The 26,229-nt window shown below is 45.5% G+C and overlaps 1 protein-coding gene across 2 annotated transcripts; it reads right to left on the bottom strand.

Annotated features, from left to right (window-relative positions):
- Positions 1-231: 231 nt before the first annotated feature.
- Positions 232-26,229, bottom strand: LOC308146139 (vinculin). Of its 2 annotated transcripts, none has more exons than XM_080517810.1 (21): positions 25,892-26,229; positions 14,686-14,756; positions 12,686-12,836; positions 11,772-11,880; positions 11,539-11,661; positions 11,077-11,237; positions 8,086-8,179; positions 7,853-8,000; positions 7,129-7,282; positions 6,846-7,021; positions 6,057-6,247; positions 5,305-5,504; positions 4,636-4,764; positions 4,391-4,540; positions 4,143-4,251; positions 3,750-4,052; positions 3,542-3,666; positions 3,260-3,445; positions 2,016-2,219; positions 1,824-1,928; positions 232-1,712 (listed from the first exon to the last, which is right to left on the bottom strand). In XM_080517810.1, exons 1-21 carry the CDS (start codon positions 26,057-26,059, stop codon positions 1,566-1,568), a joined length of 3,204 nt encoding a protein of 1,067 aa, XP_080373936.1. In that variant the 5' UTR covers positions 26,060-26,229; the 3' UTR covers positions 232-1,565. The 2 variants fall into 2 exon arrangements, with proteins under 2 accessions (XP_080373936.1, XP_080373935.1); XM_080517809.1 differs by having other exon boundaries at positions 8,086-8,176.

Below are 26,229 nucleotides of genomic sequence, written 5' to 3'. Positions count from 1 at the left end.
CCGAGTAATCACGATTTAGTCTGGTATGATTATTTGGATTCAGATTCTCGTATGGATTTTCAAACCCCAGTAAGTTCATGCTTTCAAGAGAGAAACTATTGGCTTGAACACACAAAGCAACCAGATTGTGAAGCGTGGTTTAATTGTTTTGCTGAGGATTGTGCTTTGATCGCAGTTTACGGAGGCAAGTTAAATTAAAAGCGAGAGAAGAAAACACACAGCAAACACACCTGCAAGTGCTATAAAATGCTTTATTACAAAATTGTGAACAATGCCCAAGCAAAACGATGTTCAGGCCCCATCTTTTAGCCCAACTAAATTGCATAATTTTTCAGATATTCAAAATAAAACAACGTTTTCATAGTTTGCATAGAGCAGAATTTGACTACAAGGAAAAGGCATGGATAGGGTGGGGCGTTAAAGAAGAACCATGTACACCGACAGATCCAACGGCATGCCATCTGGTAGAAATGATACAAAACATCCCGAAAGGAAAAAAACAAAAGCAACTATCAGTTACAGATAAAAGTTTAGTTCACAAGGCACGCCAGTTGGTACACGGAAACATTTACAGCGAGACTTCAGGTATTCCAAAGTCACTTCAGAGAGTCGCCACACGACAGTGGCCGTTTATTTTTAGTGTATCGTGACATGTGGAGACAAACCAGAGACTGTAAAAGGCGACTCGGCAGCCGTACGCACCGCGATTCATTCCCTTGACTACCGAGGAGACGAGTGCAATTCATACATTACCAACGGATAAAAGAAACCGTCAAAAACAGAGAAGAAATAACAGCGGGCGGGACGAGCCTGGTCACATAATCTCAATGCAACACGTTAGACGTATCAAGAGCGAGTCAAACGCAGGAACTTGAAGGCTTCGCTGGCTGTAGACAGAACGTTTCAGTAGGTTTTTAATTATTATACAACTAAAAACTAGCCCTTTAACTCAAATAATGACAGAAGACAGACGCTTTAAGGTTAAAAGTCTTTGGCAGATAAGCGTAAAAAAGATAAACGCTTCTCCTTCGTTCCTCACAATACAGAGTAGTGTAAACAGATATTATATCACTGAATAGATGACGCCTATAATGTACTTGTAACACCTTCTCACGTTCCTGTGCTTATCTTAGTGAAAGTGAATCATAAAGTTATCAGTACGGAGACAGAAAAGTCTCGGGGGAGGGGGTTTCAGTTCAACTTAACCGTGTCGAGCAGGAACCAAAAAATCATCAATAATCATACCCGACGGCAATATATATATAATCCTGGGACTTGAGACGTATTTTGTACACAGTTTAGAAAAAAAGAAGTTCTTTCCCAGTAATACTCTCGACCATAAAGCGCACCGACAGTCCCGCCGTTTACATTCGACCAGAACAGCAACTGTTACAGACAGGACGTGGGACTAATGGAGGGGACTCTGCCCGGATTTAGGATGAGGGGCTCTGACATGACGGCTCTCGTAAAGCACCTGTCCATCGGCCGTCCTCCTGGACGGCAGGACAGAACCAGCATTGAAGCGAGGGGGGTGGGGGGGGGGGGGCGGTCGGACCCGTCCCCTTTTACTGGTACCAGGGGGTCTTCCTGACCCAGTGGAGGGTGAACCCTGCGTCTGTCCGGATCTTGATGGAGGCGGCCTCCGCCTCTCGGACCGTCTCCTTCACCGACTGCATCAGGTTCTGAGCGTTGTGCACCAGCATCTCGGTCGCCTGTCGCAGAGGAGGGGGGAGGGGGGAGGGGGGTGAGAGGAAGGTGATGAGGGAGGCTGAAAACGAGGCGCTGCTGAAGACCCCGGACACGTGAAAAGAAGCGGTGCTCACCTGCTCCGACTCTTCTTCACTGATGTTGGTGCGACCCAACATGGTGGCTTTGACCGTGGACAGGATTTTCAACTGAGTGCTGATGGTGGGGATGCGCTCGCACACCTTAAAGGGAAGCAAAGGGAAAAAGTCAGAAGATGGACGAAATGATGACATAAAAAAATATATAAAGGAGGCCCCGGCAGGACCGACCTGGAGCAGGTTGGTCCGGATACGCTTGTCGGTGCACTGCTTGGCCACCTCCTTTGCCAGCCGGGTGACCTCATCAGAGGCCTTGGCGATGTCCTTGGCGCACTGGATGAGGGCGCGCTTGTTCCCACTGCCGCCGCGCACCAGGCGGGACATCTCCGCCATGAGCAGGGCCATTCGCTTGGCAGCACCGATGATATCGTTTCCCTACGAGGGGCAAGAAAAACAAAAACAAAAAAAACAATTTGCAGTATTTAGCAAGTTGATTAAATGGATGAAATCTAAATTCAAACTGATTTTTCTTTGTACATTTAAACTTGTTCAGGTTCCGTAAAGAAATATTTCATCAAGTCCAGGCCAGAGGTCTGCAACCTTTATGACCAAGAGACATTTCTGTCACTTTCTACGGAATAAAATCCACGCGGAGCCACAAGACATGTTCAACGTTGAAGATAATACAGTGGAGTTTTGCCCTATTTACAAAAACTGACTTGTGTTGCGTTGACGTTTCAACAGTACAACACAAAGATTTTCTTTAATCTTCAACTGTTTCTTTTAGCAGTTTCACTCCTTTTTAAAAACACAGACAGATTTCATTTATCCATTTTGATTTTTTTTGTCTTTTCTTAATAATTTTCAATTTTTTTGTGTTTCAATGTGTTTTCGATGGGCCGATGGCACAAAATGGCAGCTGTGGAGACCTATGTAGTTTACCACCATAGAGTATGGAATGAATGAATAATGCAATGTAAAGCGACTTTGAGTGCCGAGAAAAGCACTATATAAAACCAATGCATTATTATTATTATTATAATAAAAAGATAACATGCTCTCGTACACATATTAGTCTAAATGTAATCCAGAAATGCTGTAGTTTGCTCTAAGGAGGTCATTTTATTTTAAAGCACCTTATGCCGTTCAATACTTTTTAATGTACTTAAAGCCAAAAATAACATTATAATGCACAAGACATTGAGAACTTGACCACAAAATGGGTTTTTACTGACAATCCTCCTATTCATGGTTTTCTCTGCTCCCTGCAGGGGGTCGCCACAGACCATCATGTGAGCCGCATGTTGTCTGGAAGACTGAGCGCCTGAAGAGGATCAGTGAGGCAACAACGTTGAAGACGTGTGAAATTAATTAGGGACTCTAAATTATGTAGAGGTTGGTTTTGATGTTGCCCCTGAACTGGAACAGTTTGATACTACTGGTGTAGAAAAAGTGTGTTTTCAGCGCAGACTTACCTTGCTGGACCATTTGCGAGCTTCGTCGTGAAGCTGCCGGGCGGCCACCATCATGGGCTCGTTGACCATGTCACCGGCCTTCTGCTCGGGGAACTCCTCGTCCTTCTCCTCCGGCGGGGGAGGCCTGGGGGGAGGAACCTCGCCCTCTGGAAGAGGGGGCTTCGGGGGCGCCGCCTCGTCGTTCAGCTGGAGGGACATGACGCAGTGGTTTTAGGTTGGCGGCGACGACGACGCAATGACCAGTCTGGAAACGCCGCCAAAGGAGGCGGAAGAGTTGCTCACGTTCAGCTGATCCAGATCGGGAGGAGGTGGGGGGAAGTCTGGCTCTTGAGGCTGGAAGGCCTCCCTGACCTTTGCCACTGCACTGAGGATCTTAAAGCCTGAATCCAGGAAGCCTTTGTGGAGACCTGGGAATCGAAAACAACTCGTCAGTGAGGTTCCATACGCACGCCGAACCAATCGCCTGAGCCGCCAGCAGAGTGAACCTTACTCTGATCGTGGATATTCCCAGCCACGGCCTTGGCGTCCATTACCATCGGGGAGATCGTCTGGCTCAGTTCGTCGGACGCTGCCTTCACCATCTCTCTGAATTTGGGGTCCTCGGAATTCTCCACCTCCCGCTTTGCCACCAGCAGGATGCGGTTGGCTCGCCGGGCGATGCTGGTGGCGCCGGCGACCAGCATCTGAGGCTGGTGATTGTCCATCGCCACTCGGCACTTGTCCAGGTCCTTCTTTATGGCCTCCTCTGAGGCGTCCAGCAGAGATTTGGTGTCGATGGCTTCGTCCACCAGCCCTAAACAAGCAGAGCGAACACTGGAATATCACCGAGGGAAGCCGTAGTCATTGTTGACCCGTAATCAGATCTTTCACAGCCTCTTCTCACCCGTCATCTTCTCCACATTATCGATCCACTGGTTCTTCATTGTTTCAAAGTGCTCGTACGCAGCTTGGTTTCCGGGGTTTCTTAGCAGAATACGGGCTGCAGACACCACCTAAAAAAAAATAATCGAAGCAATTAATTGCGGTCCACCGACAATTACTAAACCTTTGGCTCAAGAAACGAGAAATATTGAAGCTCCCAATGCAGAGTTGGAGGGGAGACACAAACACAAACACTCAGCCATGACATACTTGTGGTGTTAAGTCTCTTGTTGACTTGACGGCAGCCTGGATTCCCTCCACCGTGCTCTTGTTCGCCGTGCCAACTGCAGCAGCCTTCTCGGCGGTGGTGCCAAGCTTATTGGCGTGGTTCTCAAAGTTGGCAGCTCGATCCTCAAAGACCTACACATGATCAAATACAACAATTATCCAGTGGAGGCTTTTTTTTTGTTTTTTGTTGGACGTGTCACAACAGCAGTGGAGGAGGCTCGCTCGACCTCGTCTCTGTTGGGGACGTCGAGCGGGGCGGTGGCGGCCACCGCCAGCAGCTTGATGGGGGTGGTCGTATCGCTGAAGATGTCGGACACTTCCTGAGTCATCGCTTCTTGCATCTTCCCCTTCAGCTCCTGGGAGGAGGGTGGAAAGGGGTTACGACCAACAGACTTACTGAGGTTATAGAATCTAGACGTTCATTCCATAACGTACAGATCAGAATACGATCACAGCTGCAGGAAGTGTCGCAAATTTTAAAATGGTTGCTACTTTGACTATTTTGGTGTTGAGAACTTAGAAAGTAGCGTGAAAATCTGAAGTTTAGAAACATGAAGGCTGCGTCCAATCAGATGAGACAATCAGTTATTAGAGCTAACAAACTAGAACATTTTAATTGGTTACATTTCAGGGGTGTGATGATGATACATTTGAGTTTTTTGTTTGAGAGTGATACAATCATTATTACGTAGTTTTAAGTAGTTTGCTATTATAATGTAATCTCAAGTGCTGTATGTTGATCATTGTTGCTGCTGAGCTCAGGATTCCAACCAAAGAGCCTACAGATTGCTGGATATGTTGCACCACTGCTGACCAGCAGAGGGGGGTGTTTGTCTCCACATCTGAACCGCGACCATCCACTGTGAAGCTGAGTGAGGATGATTGAGCCGTCTTACTTTCAAGGCCTCCTGGAGCTGCTGAGCCACGGCACGTGCCTGAGGGGAGTCCCCTTCACCGCGGGCCGCCAGGTCGGCCAGCTGGGCCATGAGCTGCTCCACCCGCTCGCACCGACCCAGCAGCTCCTGCCTGCCTGGGCCTGGCAGAGCGTTGGCCAGCCGCCGGCCCTCTGCCACCAGGCCACGGATGGCGGCCTGGCCTGAAAGACACACACACACACAAATGTCACAATTCATCAGTTCACTGCTCTTCTCCATGTATTCCTCCAGTGGACGTCTAAAAACTGTGAAAAATAAGCACAACAACCAACTAGGAAATGCTGCCGAACACTTTACATATCACAACTCCAGTTGTACCTTTAGCTTGATGCAAAATCAGCTCGTCAAAGGGAATGTTGAATTTGGTCGCCTTGTGTAGAGACTAGCCCACTGAAGCCTTGCTATGTTGTTTTAGGATTTTACTGGTTGCTTTTTTATCAGCAATAGCGGGAGAAGGAGGTCTTTCTGGAGTTAATTTTCACTCTTGCTACTAAGAGAACTGATTGTAAGGCTGTCAGCTCCAGCTCTATTGTACAAAAGCACAACAAGGCTGCGAGATTGCCGAGGAATGCTGCGTGCTTTATAAAGGGACGTGTCCCCAAAGTGCACGGTCTGCAATTACACCGCAGGAGCGGAGGAAGGAATGCGGAGGAGTGTGGGAGAAACACAATAACGGAGACAATAAAGATGGGGAGGATGGGAGCTAGACTCACCCACACCACTGTCATCCATGGTGGGATTGTCGATCCAGCGCTGGGCCTGTTCGATCTTCCCTTCCAGGTGGACGGCGGCCTTCGCCGGCCTGCTGTTGGCCACGGCTTTGTTGGTCTTGGACTGCAGGTTCTGCAGAGCTGTGGCGATCTGTTTGGCCAAAGCTCTGGCCTCCGGCGTGTCACCTTTACCCCTAAAAAGGAAATAAAAAAACAGAAACTTTATTCAACAGAAACATTTGGAAGGTGCAGGTTAAGTCAATTCCACTAGGTGCATATTCACACTCCAAACCTGAAACAGTTCTCCAACATGGCCAGTTTAGCTTTTTTTTCTTCTTCTTTCAATTCCAGGCAAAGACCCAAAAATCCATCATGTCCTCTCTATATGATGGAATTTTCTGTCACTACTCCAGTTTCCTACCACAGTCCAAAAACACCATGTGTTTAATATTAAATTGCGACTCATAGAGGGTGTTTGTACAAGTGTGATTGTCTCAACAGTTGGGATTGGCTCCAGCACATGATGTGGATAAAGCGAATGTATGGATGAAAGGAAGGATGCAGATACGGACTGACTCTGATGTCTAAACTGTTTCAATTTCTCCTGCAAACATCAGTACGGTTTTCCATCAACGGAGCTCAACCGAAGGGACGGGGGATGACGACTGAAGAGTAATAATTCAAGCATCGAATTAAAAGCAGCTGGGTTCAGGAGACCGTCCGCCTCCAGCTTGAACGGAGGGAACGAGTTCAGCACAAATGGGCTTCATCTTTCAGGAGGTGACTACTTACTGTCTTCTGAGATCAGACAGTTTGGCAGTCATGGCGGCGAGCTCGCCAATGGAGCGCAATATGTCATCTCTCTCTTTGGGATCCTCGCACATGTCGGCGATCTTTTTGGCCTCGGTGAGCAGGGCCTTGATGTTCTCCTCTCCCTCCGGGCCGCCGTTGGGGTCTGCCAGCCAGTTCTGTGGAAAGAAAAAAAACAAAAACAAAAAAAAACACAACCGCATCACATCATCGAGTTTAACGCCATGGTTTTGGAAGGTTTCATTCCATTGTCTGCATGACTCACCTGCGCCGCGTCGATCCTTTTGGCGATGACCTGCTTGGAGTTGGTCATGGCCTCCAGTTTACGAGCGGCATTTCCCACCTTGCCCGTGAGCACATCCAGCCCCTGAGAAACCTGCTGCGCCTTCTGCATGGCAGCTGGGGCTGCTCCTTGACCTCTGGGGTGGGGGGGGGGGAGCAAACACATGGATGCCATTAACTGCTGCATTGCTATTCCTTTAAAGGCCACACACACCGGTTCTGTAATGAACATGTTTATTTCCACCAAAGCTCCGGCCTTATGGCACCCCCCTCCCCTTCCAGTTAAGAATAGCACTTCCCAACTTTAAAGCCTCTATTTTCAGACATGGCTCAGAGGCATTTCTCACTTTTCAGAGGAGTAACAGTACGAGGAGTTTAAGTAGATTATGGATTAATACCAGACAGCTGCTTTTAATCTAGCATGACTCTGGGTCTCTGGTGACAATCAGATTTCCTATGAGAGGGATATCGCTTCCACTCTTACGCACCATAATCCTCTGGAAAATGCTTACCGACTTACACAAGCCATCCTTTAGGGGAGGAAAAACGATTGTATGAAAAAGGTGCAGAAAATATCAACCCAATATCCCTACCAAGGGAGACTAATGTCTATTTGAAAAACATGGACGGTGCGATCTCGAACAGGAGTCCTTCTGTTGCGCAGAAGCACAAAGCAGTGTTTATTTTGAATGGCATTATTAATATACCTGGCCCTCATCTCAGACACCTGGTCAGTCATCTGACCCAGAGTCTTGGCCGTGCCCAGGATATCTCTTCGCTCCTTCCCCGCACAGAGTTCACCGACTTTGCCGGCCTCGTCGAGGATCTGCCGGATGGCCTGCTCGCCTGGATCGCCTGGGAACATGAACAATTGAATTAGGACACCGGCAGTGTCCATGTGTGCAGAATAGCGACGTTAGAGGAGATGGATGTCGATTACCTGGTTGAGCATTTGGATCCCTCAGCCAGTTCTTGGCCTGAGCCATCTTGGAATCGATGAGCCCCAGAGCCCTCTTCATGGCCTCGGTGTCCTTTGGGTTTCAAACAACAGTAATACTGAATATCTTAAAGGAAATCCATAAAACTAAGAAAACTGAGGATGAGATCAATGCTTTTAATCATCCTACATACACATCTTCTCTGTATCAACCCTTTATAGGGCACTCATTGAATCCCTTGAATAGAAACCCCAGAGTGTGATTAAAGGATATTCTAATTTTAACACATTCACCTGCCATTTGTATAAAACGGAGTCTTTTGAATACTAAATTGACAAAAAACTAAAATCCCACTTCTATTTGATAGATTTCCTAAATTGGAAAATGTTTCACTGGTCTTAAAGAAAGATTGGCTTTATACTTTGAATGCCTTTTTGTCCTAATACTTGTCATTTATAGACATAAAAAAAAGTCACATTGGGCATATTGCCAATATATATGCAAAACATTATTTCAGTAATTATTTTACAAAAGAAAAAAAATTAAAGAAGTTAACAAATATAGTAGCACACCTTATGAAGGGTTGAATGGAAAATTATTTATAGAGAAATTCAGTTTTCATCTGTACAAGATATTAATAAAAATACGATGATCTGTATAAATGATACATACAGAAATCAAGTCATGAAAACTTAAACTGAGAATGAAGCCTCACGCTTTCCTGGACTGAAAACTCCTTCAGCTGTGGTCACTTCCATGATTGAACCCCCATTATTATTTGTATTATCTCAAAACAAACACTCAGCACAATCTATATGCATCAATGGCTATAATCCGTCAGCCACAACCATGTAAAGCATGCGGGTTCCATCCATTTGTTTCATTGTCAATAAAGGGCACGTCACACTATGAAAGCCAAACGATTCTTCATTGTATCCCAATCGGAGTGGATGGAAATACAACAGTCTGTCCAACAGTGACTTAACTCAACAATGAGCCGTCTCATTGCTGCAGTTTGGGAAACAAAGCAGCCCTGTGGGACACAGCGAAGCAGGGGGAGCATATCAGATGAAAGATGGCCAGATGAGCGGTGGGATTCACTTTATTTTATTCTTTTTTTTAATAAAACTATAGAATCAGGAGCTTCACTATTAAAGAAAGAAAAAAGTTTTCAATCAAACCACTGCCGCTTCTCGTGAAATATGACCAAGGCCTCACAAAAATGGCCTAGTTGAATCGAAAGCGAGGGAACATGTTTGCGTAGCTGGGAGCGTGGAGCGAACAGAGTGGAGGGGGTGGGGTGTGTGTGTGTTTGTATGTGTGTGTGGTGGGGAGGCGGCTATAGGAAGTACCGAGGTGTTAAGTGAAGTCGTGGAAGTATTAGTTTACTCTTCAAACATGTTCAACATGCAGCTGCTGTTATGGAGTTACCGTCTGTGTGTGTCGGAGTGTGTGGTTTGATGTCTATAGGAAACACGTTTATTACGGATTCTAACCCTCACGCTGGGTCGCAATGGTTGGAAATAGAGGCGGCACAGTTTGAGATGTTAGTATGATAGAAATGAGAGTGCATCTGTTATGTTCCATGAAAACAAAGGGTGCGTCGTTAAAGCACGAAAACAAAACTCAAGTGTCCACATCACATTTTCTGTGTGTGCTCCTCCTGCAGGAGAAACCGGACGTTCATGGCAAGAGATGAACACTCGTGGGAATTCTCCTTCGTGACAACAGAATCCATACAGCACGAGGCAGGTCAATCGATAAGTCGGCCAGCTAAAGGATGTACCAAGGTTGAGGCGGCGTGGGGGAAGGAGGACACACACACAGAAAGCTGCTACGATGCCATGTTATGAAACGAGAGAGATCCAAAAAGTTAAGATCAACCTGCAAAAACGCAGCTTCATCGGTAGGATTGAAACAACTGACGAGTTCTTCCGAGTGAACCTCTGAGCTGCCTCTCTACCGAGGATCACACGACTGCACCGCAAGAGCACAAGACGGCACACTCATCTGTCAGACATGCTGCCGGGGGCGACAGAGGCAAGGCTTACCTTCTACAGGGGGTGAAGGGAGAAAGAAATGGTGAAAAGAAAAAGGAAGAATGACATAAATACAAAACATCCAGCGGAGACATGCCAACTGAGAGCAACAGAAAGGTCCCGTGGCGGAGGACAGACGCCGCGCGGGGGAAGAGACATTGTCTGGAGTCGCAGGGAAGGGAGAGCGTGCAGAGATGGGGAAACAGAAATCGGCTGTTTTGAAAGTGGAGGAGGATGAGCACCACCTGGCAGAGTCTCAACACCCCGAACATGGCACCCAGTAGTCACTTCCTGTTGAATGCCAGGCTTCCTGATGTGATTCACATTTAAAGGAATTACTGTGAACAACTGTGTGAGGCAAGCATTAATTAGAAATATCTGGTGTATTGAAATCGAAATCTGTCACAACTGCTACATTTCTAATTTAGCACTCAAGTTTAGTTCATTATCTTATTGTGAGATACAAAAAAAATCTCCTAAAAATGCATGTTTGATCAAAAATATATAATTTCACTCTCTACTTATTGATGTACAGGTTCAAATAAAGAAAAGCACACTGGCCAAAACCCAAATAAGGTCATTTAGATTAAATAAATCATATAGACCATTACAAAATAAATACAATGAAACACGAATGAAAATATGACTTTGTGGACTCGGCTTTGTATTCGCTGCTCAATTCCCACAGTCTCAGCAGTGTTAAGGGAAGAGTGAATACCATTTCAAAACTTCATATAAAACTTTTTCTTTTTTTTAAAATTTGGGCTACTTTGGGGTTTTTGACCGGGTAGACAAAAATAGAGTTTGGGCCCTTTAAGCAGTTTAAAGACCAACAAACTTGCAGCTCCCTCGTGGTTAATAACTGCAGAATAAAAGCATGGGCAAGCAAGATTTTATGGCCATAAACAAACTTGAGGGGGAAAAAAACTAAAACAAAAACAAAAACAAACCCACCTTGTTGGCCCACGCGTCCTCGTCCCAGGACGTGAGCTGCAGCACTCTAATGATCTCGTTTATCTCGGCGCTCATCTTCTCGAAGGTGAAGTTACGGTTCTTTAAGGCCTCTTCCACACCCTGGCTGCCAGACGTCTTCGTCGTCACAAAAATCTTGATGCCTGATGTGCATGACGGAGGCGACGGTAAACATCTGAACGCCATCATTTAAGTTACACGTGACGCGTTTATTCAGAATCTCCTCTCTGTGCAGGTCGTGTGTGTGTGTGTGTGTGTGTGTGTGTGTGTGTGTGTGTGTGTGTGTGTGTGTGTGTGTGTGTGTGTGTGTGTGTGTGTGTGTGTGTGTGTGTGTGTGTGTGTGTGTGTGTGTGTGTGTGTGTGTGTGTGTGTGTGTGTGTGTGTGTGTGTGTGTGTGTGTGTGTGTGTGTGTGTGTGTGTGTGTGTGTGTGTGTGTGTGAGTACCTGAGATGAGGATGGGCAGCAGCTCTTTGACGGTGTTCATGGAGTTGACCAGCATCACGCGGTGCTCCTGGTGTGTGAGCTCCTGCTGGCGCTCATCAATCATCTTCGCCATCTTGGTCATGCCTGAGCAGAAGCAGCAAAACAAGTGTGGAAAAAGACAAAACCTCGGTCAAGAAAAACGTATATATTAATATCTAACAGGAATAGATGGGAGCATATAAGCTCAGACTGACCTGGTCCCAGGTTCTTTGTGTAAGTGATCAAGTCTTCCATGGACTCCACCACTTCGGCCACGGTCAGATACTCCAGGATGCCTTTGCACACGCGGATGATTTTTCGGACCTGTGATCATGGTGCAATAAACACACAAGGGTTCATTTCAAAAACAGTGACGCAGTCCCAGAGGGAAGTCATTATGCAAACACAGCAAACCCCTCCCCCCCCCCATGAGATTCTCTCCAATTACACTCTGATATCGCTGCCTGCCGACATTCCGGCGTCTTTGTCTGCCTCGCTCCCAGCTTTATGTGGACCGCTGGGGTCACCACTACTCTATACATAGTAATCCCGGAGCTGCATTGGGGGGGGGGGGGGGGGGGGGGGGGGGGCATGACGGCACTGCAGACTGATGACTCCTGCAGACTGTGGCGGGCCGTGCTGTGTTGCCCGTCGTCCGCCTCCAGAATGCTGAGCAGCAACTTTTGTTATTCAACTCTCTGTCCCTGAGAGGAAAAGAGGGACGCGCTGGATTGAGGATTCTTCCACCTCGTGCAAGATGTGGAAGGTGTTTCTGTAAGAAACGTGGAGTTTCACAGACATCTCCCTCTCCGCCTTCTTCTGGGGTATTATAGCACCCAAAAGAATTCCAGGAAAAGACACTGCACTTATATCAAAAGAGTAAAAACGTACCATTTCCTCGTCATTCAAACTTTTTTTTTTTAAGCGATCATTAAGCCATCATGCAGCTCACATATGCTTCGGACATCTGGATTACAAGCACATCCTGTATACAGCAGGAAGCGGTCATGCAAATACTGTCCACTGGAATAAATCCAACGTACATCTGGCAGAGGGCGACGACGTTCAGTTCCCGCAGATGTCTGCTAACCAACCAGAAATAAGAAATGGATGAAGGACGGATGAATACCTCAGCCTCATCGAAGGTCAGGAGAAGGTCAGACGTCCCAGAGAGGATGCCCCGAGAGCCGTCGATGAGATAATCCCGGGCAGGAACGGAGTACGGGTCGGCTTTGAGCATGGAGGCAGCCTGCACCAGCTTGGTGCATGCATTCTCCACTCTGAGGAAAGCAGAAAAAAAAAAAATGACTGTGAGTATTTAAAATCTGGTATTTAACTCCAAAAAAAAAAGTCGTGCTGGTGACAAAAAAGCCTTCCAGAAGCCACAAAGACAATCAGAAGTGTAAACAGCAAATTGTCTGCAGCAGAAGCGAATGAAAGCGTCGAGATCCGGCGAGCCAGAACACAGTTACTGCTTGTGCTTGAGGAATTAACAACTTATATTTAAATGACAGGCCACGATTAGACAGCACTGCTGTTGGTTCTGATAGTATTTGACAGTGAGGAAGACAGATGAAGTGTGGGTACAACTCTGCTAAAAGGACGATAAAGTGAAACTATCTCTGATCATAATCAGTGTAACACAAACTGGTGGCTTCCTCTCTGAATTCCAATGCACGGTATGCAAAGTGGAACCCTCCAGAGTGCATAAAGCTTCAGCACGGCACACTCCAATGTAGTTCTTTTAAACGACACTCAGCAAATTAAAAAGGTGATTTATGTCGACAATTTCCCTCAAGAATCAGACGAAGCATGACAGTGTTGTTACTGGCCATGAAAATATTGAAAACAAACTCATAAACCGCAGCTGAAATTTAGGGAAGACGTCTAGTCGAGTTATTTTTAGATAAACAGCCATGTGATGGCGGACTACATAAAGCCAATTTATTTATATTTACGTCCTGACTCAAGAGGTTGGCTTGTTTGAACTGGATGCCTTGTGAGAGGTGAGCTGTGGCCCAAGTTAAACCCCCTACTTCCCCAGAAACTCAAAGACTGACAGTTGCCTCCTGGGTGTGATGCGCTCACTCAACTCCAGAGCAGCAAAAAAAACAAACAAACCACAGGCTCAGCCATTTGATCCAGCGTCACTCATGCCACCTGCACACTATCTCAACAGCCATTTTGCACATAGAAACAGGCAGCAAGCCAGAGGAACGACATGTGTTCCTATTCCCACAGTTTGCCGACTTCCTACCCTCGCCTCCAGGCCAAGTTCTGCACAATTTAGCTATTTTTCCACATTTTCAGATGCTGCGAGGAGGTCGAACAAAAGGAGCTCAGTTGCAGCCCGTGCGGAAGGATCAAGTCTCTTGAACGATAGCAGTCCAATATAAATGCGTGACGTCGAGGTTGACGTGCGCGTTCCTTCGGGGAGCGCGTCGGTAGTGTCCTTCAGCGTTGCGCTATAGAAAACCGGCCATGCATTAACCCCCCCCCCCCCGACAGACACTATATTTAGGGGAAGGGGATGCATTCCGGCACATGTGCTGATGGATGACGACAGGGTGACGATGTGACTTTGAGGCGCCAAATGTGTTGAGCCCGACGACCTGCACCCGCCAAAGTGTTTCATCCCTGACCTTGGGGTCATCCCCCCCTCCCCCTCCTGAGACTGTAACCTGTCATCTATTACAAATCAATAAAGGACCGCAACGGGCAGCGGCTCAGCACAAATGAAAGATTTAGGCGATCCAAGGTGGACCAAGAGCAAGAAACATGTCGGTTAAAACATTGATATTTCTGAACTAAAATTCTTTTTTAACGTAGCCACGAACAGAAAGCAGCAGCGAGCAACTTTAATGGATGTCTTATAAAAGTTTGTGGGCCTGCAACTCCTCTCAGATCACGAAGTATTTATGTTACACCAGGGCAAGACTTGGGAGGCACTTAACATGCCACGTCTGACCTTTGCCTGGGCCCAACCAGCCACGACTGCAACAGATAAAAGAGAGAAACAGAGCCAAAGAGAGGCCGGTGGGTTCCAAATACAGTACTGCGGCTAAACATAATACAGGCATATTGTCACGGGAAGAATTTGAAGCCTTCGATAGGTCTTCGGCTGCTCACTTGATGAAAGCCGGCGCCATGTCCCTCTTCATGATCTGGTCCTCGGTGGTTTGCACCGTCTCCTTTCCCACCTGGAAGAAAGAGAGCATTTTTTTTTTACGGTGCATTTTTCATATCTGGTCGTCATTCTAATGCACTTGACGAATCCAGGATGTTTGAAACCGAGTTTGAGGTCGAGACATTTAGTATTTTGTGATCAATATCAGGGTTACATGGGGCCGGCGCCTGTCCCGGTACGCACTGGAAAGAAATACAGATCGTCGGTCCTCTATAGTGTCGTCACAGAGGCTGCACAATCAGAGTCCTATTACAATATTTAGAGTCACAGAAGGACAGAGGCAGGAAAACCATTGGAGCCAACCAGGGTGAACACAGCGAGAATAGCAAGCGTTAGAATTACATTCTGAGTCACTGCCTCACTTGATGGAACACAATTCACATCACCATGTCAGCATCATATACAAGTAAGTGTTGTGGCAAAATATACATTTTTATTTCTAGCTTTATGTCACATTTGTTCAAACTTTTGCAGAAATATTCAACTAAATGTGACTTAGAATGACCATTTGTGGAAATGCTTCTTATTAATGATGGAAAATTGGACTTAATACAGCCAGAAAAATGGGTTTTTGGGGAAGAATAATCTCAGTCTCTTAGAATGAAGTCAGTTATTCAGCACAAAGCCAGAACAATAAATCAGTACGCTATGTGGCGTGCAGGAACGAGAGACTATACACGAGTGTTCCCCACCTGTTCTGCCCATTTTAAACCGTGAGTTAATTATATATTCCATCTCTCAAAGCATGTTCCACTTTCATTGTGTCATAGGAAAGGCTTAATATGTTGAGTCCTCACAAAATTCTGAATGAGACCACGTCACTCCAGTTTCCCACTTTAGGATCTTTAATTATCTTTAAAGCTCTACACCGTCCTGCAACCCCACAACTTCTTTGACTTCTACTCTTGAAGTATAAAAAAAAAATGTATCGTCAGATCTTTTTGAACCGGTCTGCTTAGCATGAAATAAATGAAATAGGAAAAAGTATGATGACATATTTTGTTTTAATGCTCTGTGGTTTGGAACCTAATTTTCAGTGCATGCAAGGAAGCACAGTTGTGTTTCTAAGATGTATTTTTATGGCCAGGCTTTCAATTAGCCCACTGGCTTTTATGCTTGACCTCAAATGCCATTGTATTTTAATTAGCTTTTAAAGCACTTTATGATTGAATTTTTAATGCCACCATGTGCTTTCAATCTTGAGCTTCATTGTGCGTTAAAGTTATCTTTTCAATTACCCTTTTAACAGTTATTTTAGCTTTTAATGTCTTCCGTTTTGCTTACTTATTCACTCAATTTTCTTTCCAATTTAAAATAAAAGCAATTTGGACGGCACTTTGTGAGATACGCTATAAAGACTTTTGGTATAAATACAGTATGGTGTCCAAATGTAAGTGTAACGCCAATTTTTATTTCTTCATACTGTGATCCTTGGTTTTTTTTAACGGGCGCAGAGATTGGTGCCTGTACAGTTACTGGCATAGATGTTCACAGCTAACAATTACATTTTCACAACACGTCAGTGGCTCTCATTTTTGAATTGCTCCAGATATGACTGTTAGATTAAAACAGGAGATAATTAGATAATAAGGTCACAAAGTTATTCCTTTGTTAAATACATGCCAGTTAAATCAAGAAGTGAGCCCCAGCCCTGATTCATCGTTCGACTGTACTTAGCCTCCGTCAGCATTTATTGCTCCACTACCAAGTTTCACAAGACGGTGAGATACTCGGCCAGCTCACTTACAGTCCAACTGGCGTTCTTCTCCTAAGTGTTTGTGTCATTTGAGCTTATTTCATACATCAACTGGATGTCAAATGACTTTCTGGCCACGGCTTTTTCCTGACTCAAGTTTTTCAGACAAAAATCGGTCAATTTATTTACCTCATGAAGCATTATTTGAAAGAGACAGCTGTGGAATTGAGAGGGGAGATGGGGGGGGGGGGGGGGGGGGGGGGTTACCAGACTTCTGAACAGTTATGATGTGTAAAGCAGCTGAACGCCTCTCCTTTCCTTTAAATGCCAAAATGACTCACCTCCCCCACCGTGACAACGGCTCTGGACTGGAGGCGACTCGCACTGAGCTGCAGTGGGTGGAAGAGCAACCACACTGACCCGGCGACACTTGCAGCTTCGCCACTCAGCGGCAAAGTATTAAATCCGACTGTTACATGAGTACAGCTCATATGGTCAAAATGTCATTCGCCGTTATTACCCCTCCGTTAAACATCATTTTTGCAACCGTCTCACATTTTCAGCATTTGTAACTGTGCCAAATGTCTCAGCTCTTATACCTGCGAGCTGGACATGATCAATGCTTCTGTTCACGTCGTTAAATAAATCAGGTTGAAGACCTACATTTTGAGTTTTGAAAGAATGTCCAATAGAATCGACGCAAGATGACATATTAGCTCAAATTCAATGGAATGACTGGTTGATTAAATATAGCAAAAAGCAGAACTACAAAGAAAACATGATCCTAATTGTGTTTGCTTTATTTGGGTGATGCTATAGCGTGTGTTTCCAGGGAGTTTGTAAAGGTGCCCGACTCCGGGCAGCAGCGGGAGCCATTCCACAAGGTTGACGTGGAGGCAGCAATGAAGCACAGCAGACATCCATCTCCTCGGTCTCTTTTCACCGGACCTGAGGGACTCTAAATTACAGAGGGAGGGCTATAAATTAGGGCCAAAGGTTGTGCCAGACTAAAAGTACAGCTTTAGCCCAGGAGGCCGTCCATCTCTTGAGCGAGGTGGCAGCGAACATGCCCACTGCTCGAAAATAAACCGGACTTACAAAAAAAAATTCACATCAAGCACTTGGAAGTTTACTTCAAACAGCTGCTTGGAAAACATTAGCAGCATCATTGGACAACTCCCAACTCCCCAGGAAGCAGATAATATCAGCTTTGAAATGTCTTTCGATCAACTATTGCTTGAGACTTGGGGGGGGGGGGGAATTGAAAAACCTGCCACACTTGTTTGTGTCAACCTTACAGAACTTTCCAGACACGACTGAGATTTATTTGCACAAGTCAAGTTTAAACATGACCGGAGCAGAAGACAGGAGCACAGGTCCAACATGGGTAACAATGTGGAGGCCATTTAACAAACCCCCGAGTAACAATCTGACTACAGCAAGTCCCACAAACCAAGATAATTCAGTCCTGCATTCAACAAGTCATTGTTGTTTTTCCCCATATTGCCCACTGAACTTATTGAGCCTCTCGTCTTTTGTCTGGGAAATCAAACCCGGCCTGCAGCAGCGATTCAACCTGCTGTAGGAATAGAACCGTGACTAAGGCTTATTACGGGTGTTGTCAAGCAGTCCGTGATGTGTGGCTTTGCTTCCTATTCTGAAACCTTGTCATGATTTACAAACACAGTCCCTCGAATGCCACCATTGACGGTTTCACACAAGAGTTATTTCCCCCTTAATTCACGTGTCTCTTTGGTTTCAGGGAAGAAAAAAAAAAGAAGAAGCTTTTATTACTGCCTCATGAAAGGAAGTGAAAATGCCCGTAGCTCCCACAGCTGGAAATGACAGCTTCAACTCTTGAACGACCAAGTCAGCCAAAGACGTTGGATCAGCGGCGAGACAAAACTGGTCAAAACTGTCAAAACCACCTTGCCGGTGTCCAGGGAGCGCATCGGTTTAAAACCCGTGCACTGCCTCCGCGTCATCTTCCCCCAAGCTGCTGGAGCAACTCTCCTGGAAGTCAGTTGTCATTGAGCATTTGGGTCTGGAGTGGAAACACTGGCGCTGCTCTCTGAACCCGTGAGCGCCGTGGAGGAACCCTCTGCTCTGTGAAGGAGCTTGATAAAGTGGCTGCTCCTTCGGAACAGACTCGTCTTTGTCGACGGCGGGCCATCGCTCTGCCGGGAGAAGAAAGGCCACTCTGAAGGCACTTCAAAGCCGCCAAGACACAGGCTGCCTTTCATATGGGAGGCAGTTTTACGCACAAAGCTGCGTTGGTCATGGGGACCAACCGATGTCTCCCACCGGTGGAATCCTGGTAACAACTGTCCTCAACGGCAGAAAATACTTTAAAATAAACTGCATTTTAATCTCAACGGGGGTTTATTTCCTCATTGTATAAGACGAGTCCAACTGAGTGACTTTGCACTGTAATCCGATGAGAATTTAATAGTGTAGCGCTCCATTAGCTTTGATCAATAGTCAGAGAACCAGCCAGTCCCGCATTCTTAGATATCAAGTGGCTGTTGACTAATAATGACTCAGAGGGGGAAGTAGAGAGGTTGCACTGAAGGTCAGGGTCAATACGATGCCTCCGTCAGGAAGAAATGCCTTCTTTTTTATTTTTTTTTAATTTACTCCAGGTCGTAGCTTCACATGGGGCATCAGAGGTGATGAAGGCCACAAATCAAATGTCCTGCGTGGCTGCGGGGAACCGGGCTCTGCAACCAGAGAGCGTGCACCACAACTGTCCGTCTCATGTTGCAGGACTCCAGCAGCTTGTGCAGGGGTTAGAGGGTTAGAGGGTTAGAGGGGAGCGGCACTCGTCCCGAGTGAATCCGCCGCTTAAAAAAAGAAGGGTGAGTCAATAAAGCGGGGCAGAAGTGAGCAGTCGTTTCCAGACGAGGGGCCCCCGAGGGACACATTATACCTTCATGCCGTCGAGCGGGAAATAGAAACAAATTACATTTTATGCAGTTCACAATTATTATGAAGAAGCCGTTGGGCAGCCGGCAAAGGGATTTGCATCATAAATTAAAAACCACAGCGGGAGGAGAGACTTTATGTTGTATTTTGTCTGTTAAGAGTTAGAAAACAACAGCATATTAGATATAATCAATTTGTTGTTGTTTATCGCGAGCTCTGATCCATTGTATGTTTCGCCCAGGCCTGTAGCTTTCAACGCCCCACTGACGAATGGAGAGGGGCTTCCCTCGCCTGGCCCGGACTCGTGCTCCGAGTGGAGCCGACAGCTGCCGGGTCTTCCTGACTTGGCTTCCTGCACTTCCTCTTCAACTTACTATTCCGTGACTTTTTATCCTGACAAACCCTAATGAGACTGGAAATATGCTACAGGTGCCTGCGTGGATTCAGGCCGCGACGATGCATATCACTGGGGACAAAGCACGCATAGGTTGCCAAGATGACAGAATCCGATCGTGAACAGCATTTCACTTAAGCCGCCCACTCGCTCAATAAATTAAAGGAAGCTTAACGACAAGGTAATAGGAAGTGCTTTGTTCTGTATGACTTTAAAGCACTTTTGCAAAACCAAGTATTTGTTTCCGATCTGAAAAAAGATTTCTGCAACAATCAGACACAGTTGAAACCAAAGGTCCTCAAATACTTTATGTTGCACCTGCTGTATTTCTCTCACCTTTAAAAAAACCCAAAACAAACCCAACAACACTGAGGAAGTTGTTCAAAAGAGTATAGAAGTGTACTGTCATCTTTTTCACACCACTGCCAAGAGCAACTTTGAGAAACCACAGTTTTTGGGGTGTTGCGTAAAGGACAGCGGTAATTGCTCAACCACAGCAATGTTGCAGAAAGTTCTCACACGTTTTCAAACAAAAGAGTATGAGGAACATAGTAATGGCTCCAGAAGTCAAATGACATCCAAACAGGAAGAGAGAGAGAGAGAAAAGAATCCCAATGACTTCCATCAGTTCCAGGACTCATCACTGGCCAGCAAATCTTTTTTTATCCTGTCCCTATAAAAAGCAGCTGCAAAAATAATGAAGTACAACAGGCCTGTAGAGGCCGAGCGCTCACACTAACAGGCTTGTGCAAGACAAATATTTAAGATCCAATATCATCACAGTTCTTCATGTCTAACTAACACAAACAGTTTTCCTCACAACGTTACATAAGTATATGGCCTTACTTTCAAACCGAAACCAAATACATGTGAAACAAAACCAGGAAAGAGGTTGGTTTTTTTTTGTTTCCCTTTCAATGTAGTTTGAACTTCATGGCATTGTGCAACAAACACCTGCGAGAAACAAGTCAAACTTATTGCTCAAACACTGACTTCAGTGTTGTAACCAGACAGTTCAGTACCGGTTTAGGCTTCATGGGTCAAAGACAGACACAATGCAGATCTTTCCTCTGGTCATAATAATCTTTATTTCTATAGCACTTTTTATACATTTAAGCAACACAAAGTGCTTCCACAAAAATTAAAAACAGTGCAAAGATAAAATAGATGAATAAAAAGCAGGTGAACACACACGCATACATGCAGACACACATCATAGGTGAAGACATGCCGAGTGATATGGAGACATGGCAGGACACTGAGGACTAAGGTGAGGAAAGGGACATATTTGGGCCGTCCACACTGGGGGCGGCACAACTTCCGACCACAGGGGGCGCCGCCCCACAGATCCCCCCCCAACCGGGCAGACAAGCCAATCCCACCGCATACGCGGGGGACCTGCCAGGTGCCCGGGCAGGGAAACCCATGGGACGGCTCCACCAGTGGCAAAAACCGGCCACCACCAGTGTAGCGCCCCCTAGAGGAACCACTGGAGATAAAAAAGAAAATTAGATAATTATCTGAAATAAATAAATAGAAGTAGATAAATACATTGATCAAATACATAACTATATACACACATACATGTATAAAATCAGTTAAAAGCCTGATTAAAAAGGTGAGTTTTTAACCCTTTTTTAAAAACCTCAATGGACTCTGCAGCCCTGAGGTTCCCCGGCAGGCTGTTCCACAAACGGGGGCCATAGGAGCTGAACGCAGCCTCCCCGTGAGTCTTGGTCCTCGTTTGAGGGACAATTAAAAGGCCGGTGCCGGAGGACCTCAGGGCCCGCGAGGGTTGATATGATAAAAGTAGTTCGGATAAATAAGAGGGTGCAAAACCATTAAGACACTTAAAAACTAGTAAAAGAACCTTAAAATCGATCCTGAAGCGAACGGGGAGCCAATGCAGCAATTTTAAAATAGGCGTGATGTGGGCCCGCCCTCTGGTCCTCGTCAGCACTCGTGCGGCAGAGTTTTGTAGGAGTTGTAGTGGTGCTAAAGTTTTCTTGGGGAGACCAGAGAGCAGGGCGTTACAATAGTCAATTCGACAAGAGATAAAAGCATGCATTAGCACCTCCGCGTTTGCCTGAGAGAGAAATGGGCGGACTCTGGCTATATTCTTCAGATGATAAAAACCAGTCTTTGTGACATTTTTGATGTGTGAGATAAAATTAAGCTCAGAGTCAAAAGTTACGCCCAGGTTCTTTATAAATGAAGATGAGTTAAAATCTAGCAGTTTTGGTAAAAGTTTCTCTCTCTGGTGTTCAGGACCTACAACTAAAATCTCTGTTTTGTCCTGGTTGAGCTGGAGGAAATTTGCTGCCATCCATGACTTGATATCTAAAATACAGTTAAAAAGGGCATCAATCGGCCTTGTGTCATCAGGAGACACGGCAAGTCATGTGAAGCTTCTCCCTGGGAAACAGAGTTCACTGATTCAATTCAATATCTGAGTAAAGTTGCACATTGAAGAGGACCCCCCCCCCCCCCAGAGAGCGGGGATACATTCCAGCCTCACATTCCTGACATTCATCGTTAATTGAGGTCTACCTCATTTTCCCGATGTGAAGTGACAAGTCAGATGTTCAACGTTACTGAACGGTCTGGTTAAATACACATATATGACCTACAATAATTTGTGGTTGTGCTACACTTACAGTGCGCGACCAAGATCCACTTTTATCTCCATGCATCTGGAATAATAGGATTAGGGCCCGTCTAATTAACAATTTAAAGGGGGACACATCTGCAGCGGATCTCCCAAGACTAATTTAATCATCCAAGAGCTTCCAGAAAGCTCCGTTTCCATTTTTGTCTTGGAAAAAAATGCTACAGGAGCAACTATGAGATGTCATGAAATAAAACACAACATTGGGCCTTAAAGGAAGACTATAATAAAGACAGCAGACCAAAAACTAATGGACTTCATGCTGAAGAAACTTGTGTCAAACATTCACTAAGTACAGGTTTTTACGACCGATTCTGATGATTTGGTAAAACCAGCAACCCACACAATATGCAGCTTGAAAGATGTAATGGCTTGTGATCCACTTTCTATCAGAATTTCAGGCTAATCCACCTTATGGCGGCTTCCTGAGAGAGAACACATAGAAGAGGAAGTGTGTGTAATGTGTTTTCCCTGGCAAACAGACAATGAGGTAAACAGATTCACGACCTCGCCCAGACAACATTGTCGAGAAACGTCCCTTTCCAGTGCAAGAGACTCCTTCACAATAATTCACCCCCAAAGCGATCACTTTAACAGATTCGTGTAAATTACCGGGTGCAAATATTATGAGTGCACAAAGGTTTTGTTGGTGAAAACAGATGGACGCTGTGACAGAACGTCAAACATACGAGACCACGCGGTGCTTTTCTTATTTAAGCTTTACAATGTATGACTCGCGGGACAGAAACCAGAAGATCTGATCTTTAACTTCTGTGATCTCATAACATTGTTGGTGTTGTAACGTCACTACAGCAACTGGAAATGATTGCAGATTACTCATGTATTCAATTAGGTCACTGCTGGAAACATCTGATCACAGTTCGGAAATGTGCAAAGAGGCTGAATCATGCAAGTCGGAGACAGTCGAGTTTGCATTTTATCATAGCATGAAGATGTCGGCCGCCTTAAAAAAAATAATTATTTTCAGACTTTATCAGAATTCGGATTCCCTTCAAATCAATAAGTCAATGTAGATTAGATATTCTAATGCGCTATATAAAACAGCTTTGTTTTGGAGAGATGAGACTTGCGTTTTTAACTTTAAACAAGTCTTAAGTACGTGCGCTATCCTTTACAGCTCTATTCCCCCTTTTCCCACATGCATCTCCTCAACACTCGTTGCTATCTTCGATTACGAACCCAAGACATAATTAGCTGGGGAATTTTCACACTCGTTTTAAGGTTTTATTAGGTGTTGGCAAAATGGTCTACGTGACAGCACATAAAAACTGTGATCCAGCTGTTTGGTATCGAGTGGCGTCTGTCAAGAATACAAGTAACACACGTCACCTAAACACCTCGCTCATGCCCCGCACAGGAAGGAAGCCTGGAGAGTGGAGACGTGTAAATAATGGACACAATGGGGGCGGAGCTGTCGTTTGAGTGGGCACTGAAAGAAAAACGGCCAACAAAAGAAGTCAACTTCAAGCGATTACGCAACAACTACCGTAATTAATCAATCGTGGGCAGCGGAGCCAATGTTGGCCAATCCCTCTAAATTAAAGATTATTCCAGTGTTGCACCAGTGCCAGTGGGTCGGGTCACACTGCCTGAATTCCACTTCTATCAGTTGCTCTCTTTACGAGACGCAGTATCTGACAGGCTCCTGGTATCTCCCAGTTTCCTTTGCGACGCTCTTCACCATGTGCATCTGTGCTCCAGGATAAAAGTTTGAGCCGGAAACGACACAGTGTGGTGGACGTGGTTCTGACGAGCACCACTGTGGCGACATCAGTTTTGATTCTAAAAATACTTGAAAACCACAGCTGAAACTGGACATGGGTGTGCACGGAATCAAAAAGGTTTTTCAAAGTCACTTTGAAAATGCATAATGAACAGGCTCAATGGCATTTTAATTGCCTTTGCGTGGCACCAAATACTTTTAGTAATTTGAGCACTTTGGGGGGGGGGATGAAAAGAGCAAGTGAAAACTAAGGATGCATTGATACCAATATGGTGCATACCTCGTCAGAACTATCACGAATTTAACTCTCGTATAAATATTAGCCTTTAACCGTGCTCACAATAAATAGAATTGTATCTATCCTTCATGCGTATTCGCTGGGGACGTCGAACCAATCAGATGTCTGCGAGTAAATGATGACATAAACACTTTAAAAGAGTTTGAGACCCTTCATTGCGAGTAAAGTCAGAAAGAGAACCTTCATTTGGTTTGGGTGACGTTCACATTCACTTTTTAGACCAGATCAAACCGCTTGAAAAATGTCACACAATTACATCAGTTCAGCTCGTTTGAGGGCGCCTTCGCCCAAACCAGACACGGACTAGAGAGGAAGTACCGAAGATGCACGGTCATTGATTGGTCCAGACCAAAACTTGAAGTCCCTGATGGCTCGGCTAATAATCTTGTGGCTAATCGGTAGCCACAAACAACCGCAATACATAGTCTACGGACCAGATATCAATGAGCGTCTTTCTCGCTACTCCACTTCTGATTCGTGTGGATACCTTTTGTTTGCTTGTTTACTACCCAGAATGCATTGTGCAGTACTGGGCACCAGAGATCACTTGTTAGATCTGGTTCAGAGTTGGTGGGAGATTTCATGTCGCCTGAACAGAAGGAGAATGTGAACACGCCCTGAAATTGCTGACCAGGTCACAAAATGTCAAGACTTGATAGCACCAGATTCCCTTTCGTCATGAATATGCATTTTCTTTATTTCCTTTTGTATAAAATAATGTTGTATAAACAAAATGACCTGTGAAGTAAATCACTTCCCTGCACTTCACAAAAACTATTCATAGTAACTACACATAATGGGAGTGGCACCGTGCAGCAGGCTGGGTCAAGGGCCTTGTTCAGGGATCCACTGTGGTACAATGTCACTGGAATTTTAAACCAGTCAACTTTGAATCTCGAGCTCCATTGTGTAATCTGGACACAACAATTCCTGTGACATCCCAACACTGAGGCAGCAATGCCCCTTTGGTTACAATGGTAACGCTTAATATCGAATATTACTGGTTATTTTCGGAGTAATAAGCACGGGGTTTTCTGGGATGGTGCAGCTGTGTGACAGGATCAAATCCCGAAGTGATTTTGTAGTTTCCTGCTTCAGTACCTGCTTCACTGCAGCCAGACCAGAGACTCCCGAGGAGGCAGGGCGGCGTTTCAAGGGGAAAAGGGCGTCACTGCCCTTTTGCCCCGAATGAATTAACTTTAGGAAAGTTTGATAAGCAGTGAGCACGGACTCTTTGTTACTGAACACGGGAAAAGAAACAGGCAATAAGGAGTTGAAGTTTCAAATACAGAAAAAATAAAACCGAGGTGGGACAAAGCGACAGGTAGCCTCCACCACCAGCCAGCCGCAGAGTTTCACCACAGTTTCCCCGACGAAGAGGGTGGAGGGTGGAGGAGGGAGGGTGGGGGTTTACTTTACTCACCCGGACCAGGTTGCTCACGGCCGCCTGCACGGCGGCGACCGGCGCCGTCAGATCCGGGATACCTTTCCCGTCAACTTCACCTTCCTCGTGCATTATCACCAGATGGGAGATCTGCTGAGCCACCGGCTCCAGGATACTTTCTATCGTCTTCGTGTGAAACACCGGCATGGTGGCAAACTTTCAGCTCACTATCCCGAGAAAATCTTTTACCACCTGGAGGCAGTTTTTTTTTTTGTTTTTCCCCCTCGAGTCCCGCAGCAGAAGCCTGAAACCGTCCCGACAGTCGTTTTTTTTTTTTCCTCTCCTCTCCCCAGGACAGTTTCTCCCTCCGGTTTCAA

The sequence above is a fragment of the Blennius ocellaris genome (genome assembly GCF_963422515.1).
Source record: "Blennius ocellaris genome assembly, chromosome: 21".
Lineage (NCBI taxonomy): Eukaryota > Metazoa > Chordata > Actinopteri > Blenniiformes > Blenniidae > Blennius > Blennius ocellaris.
This window is presented reverse-complemented; position numbering and strand designations above follow the sequence as displayed.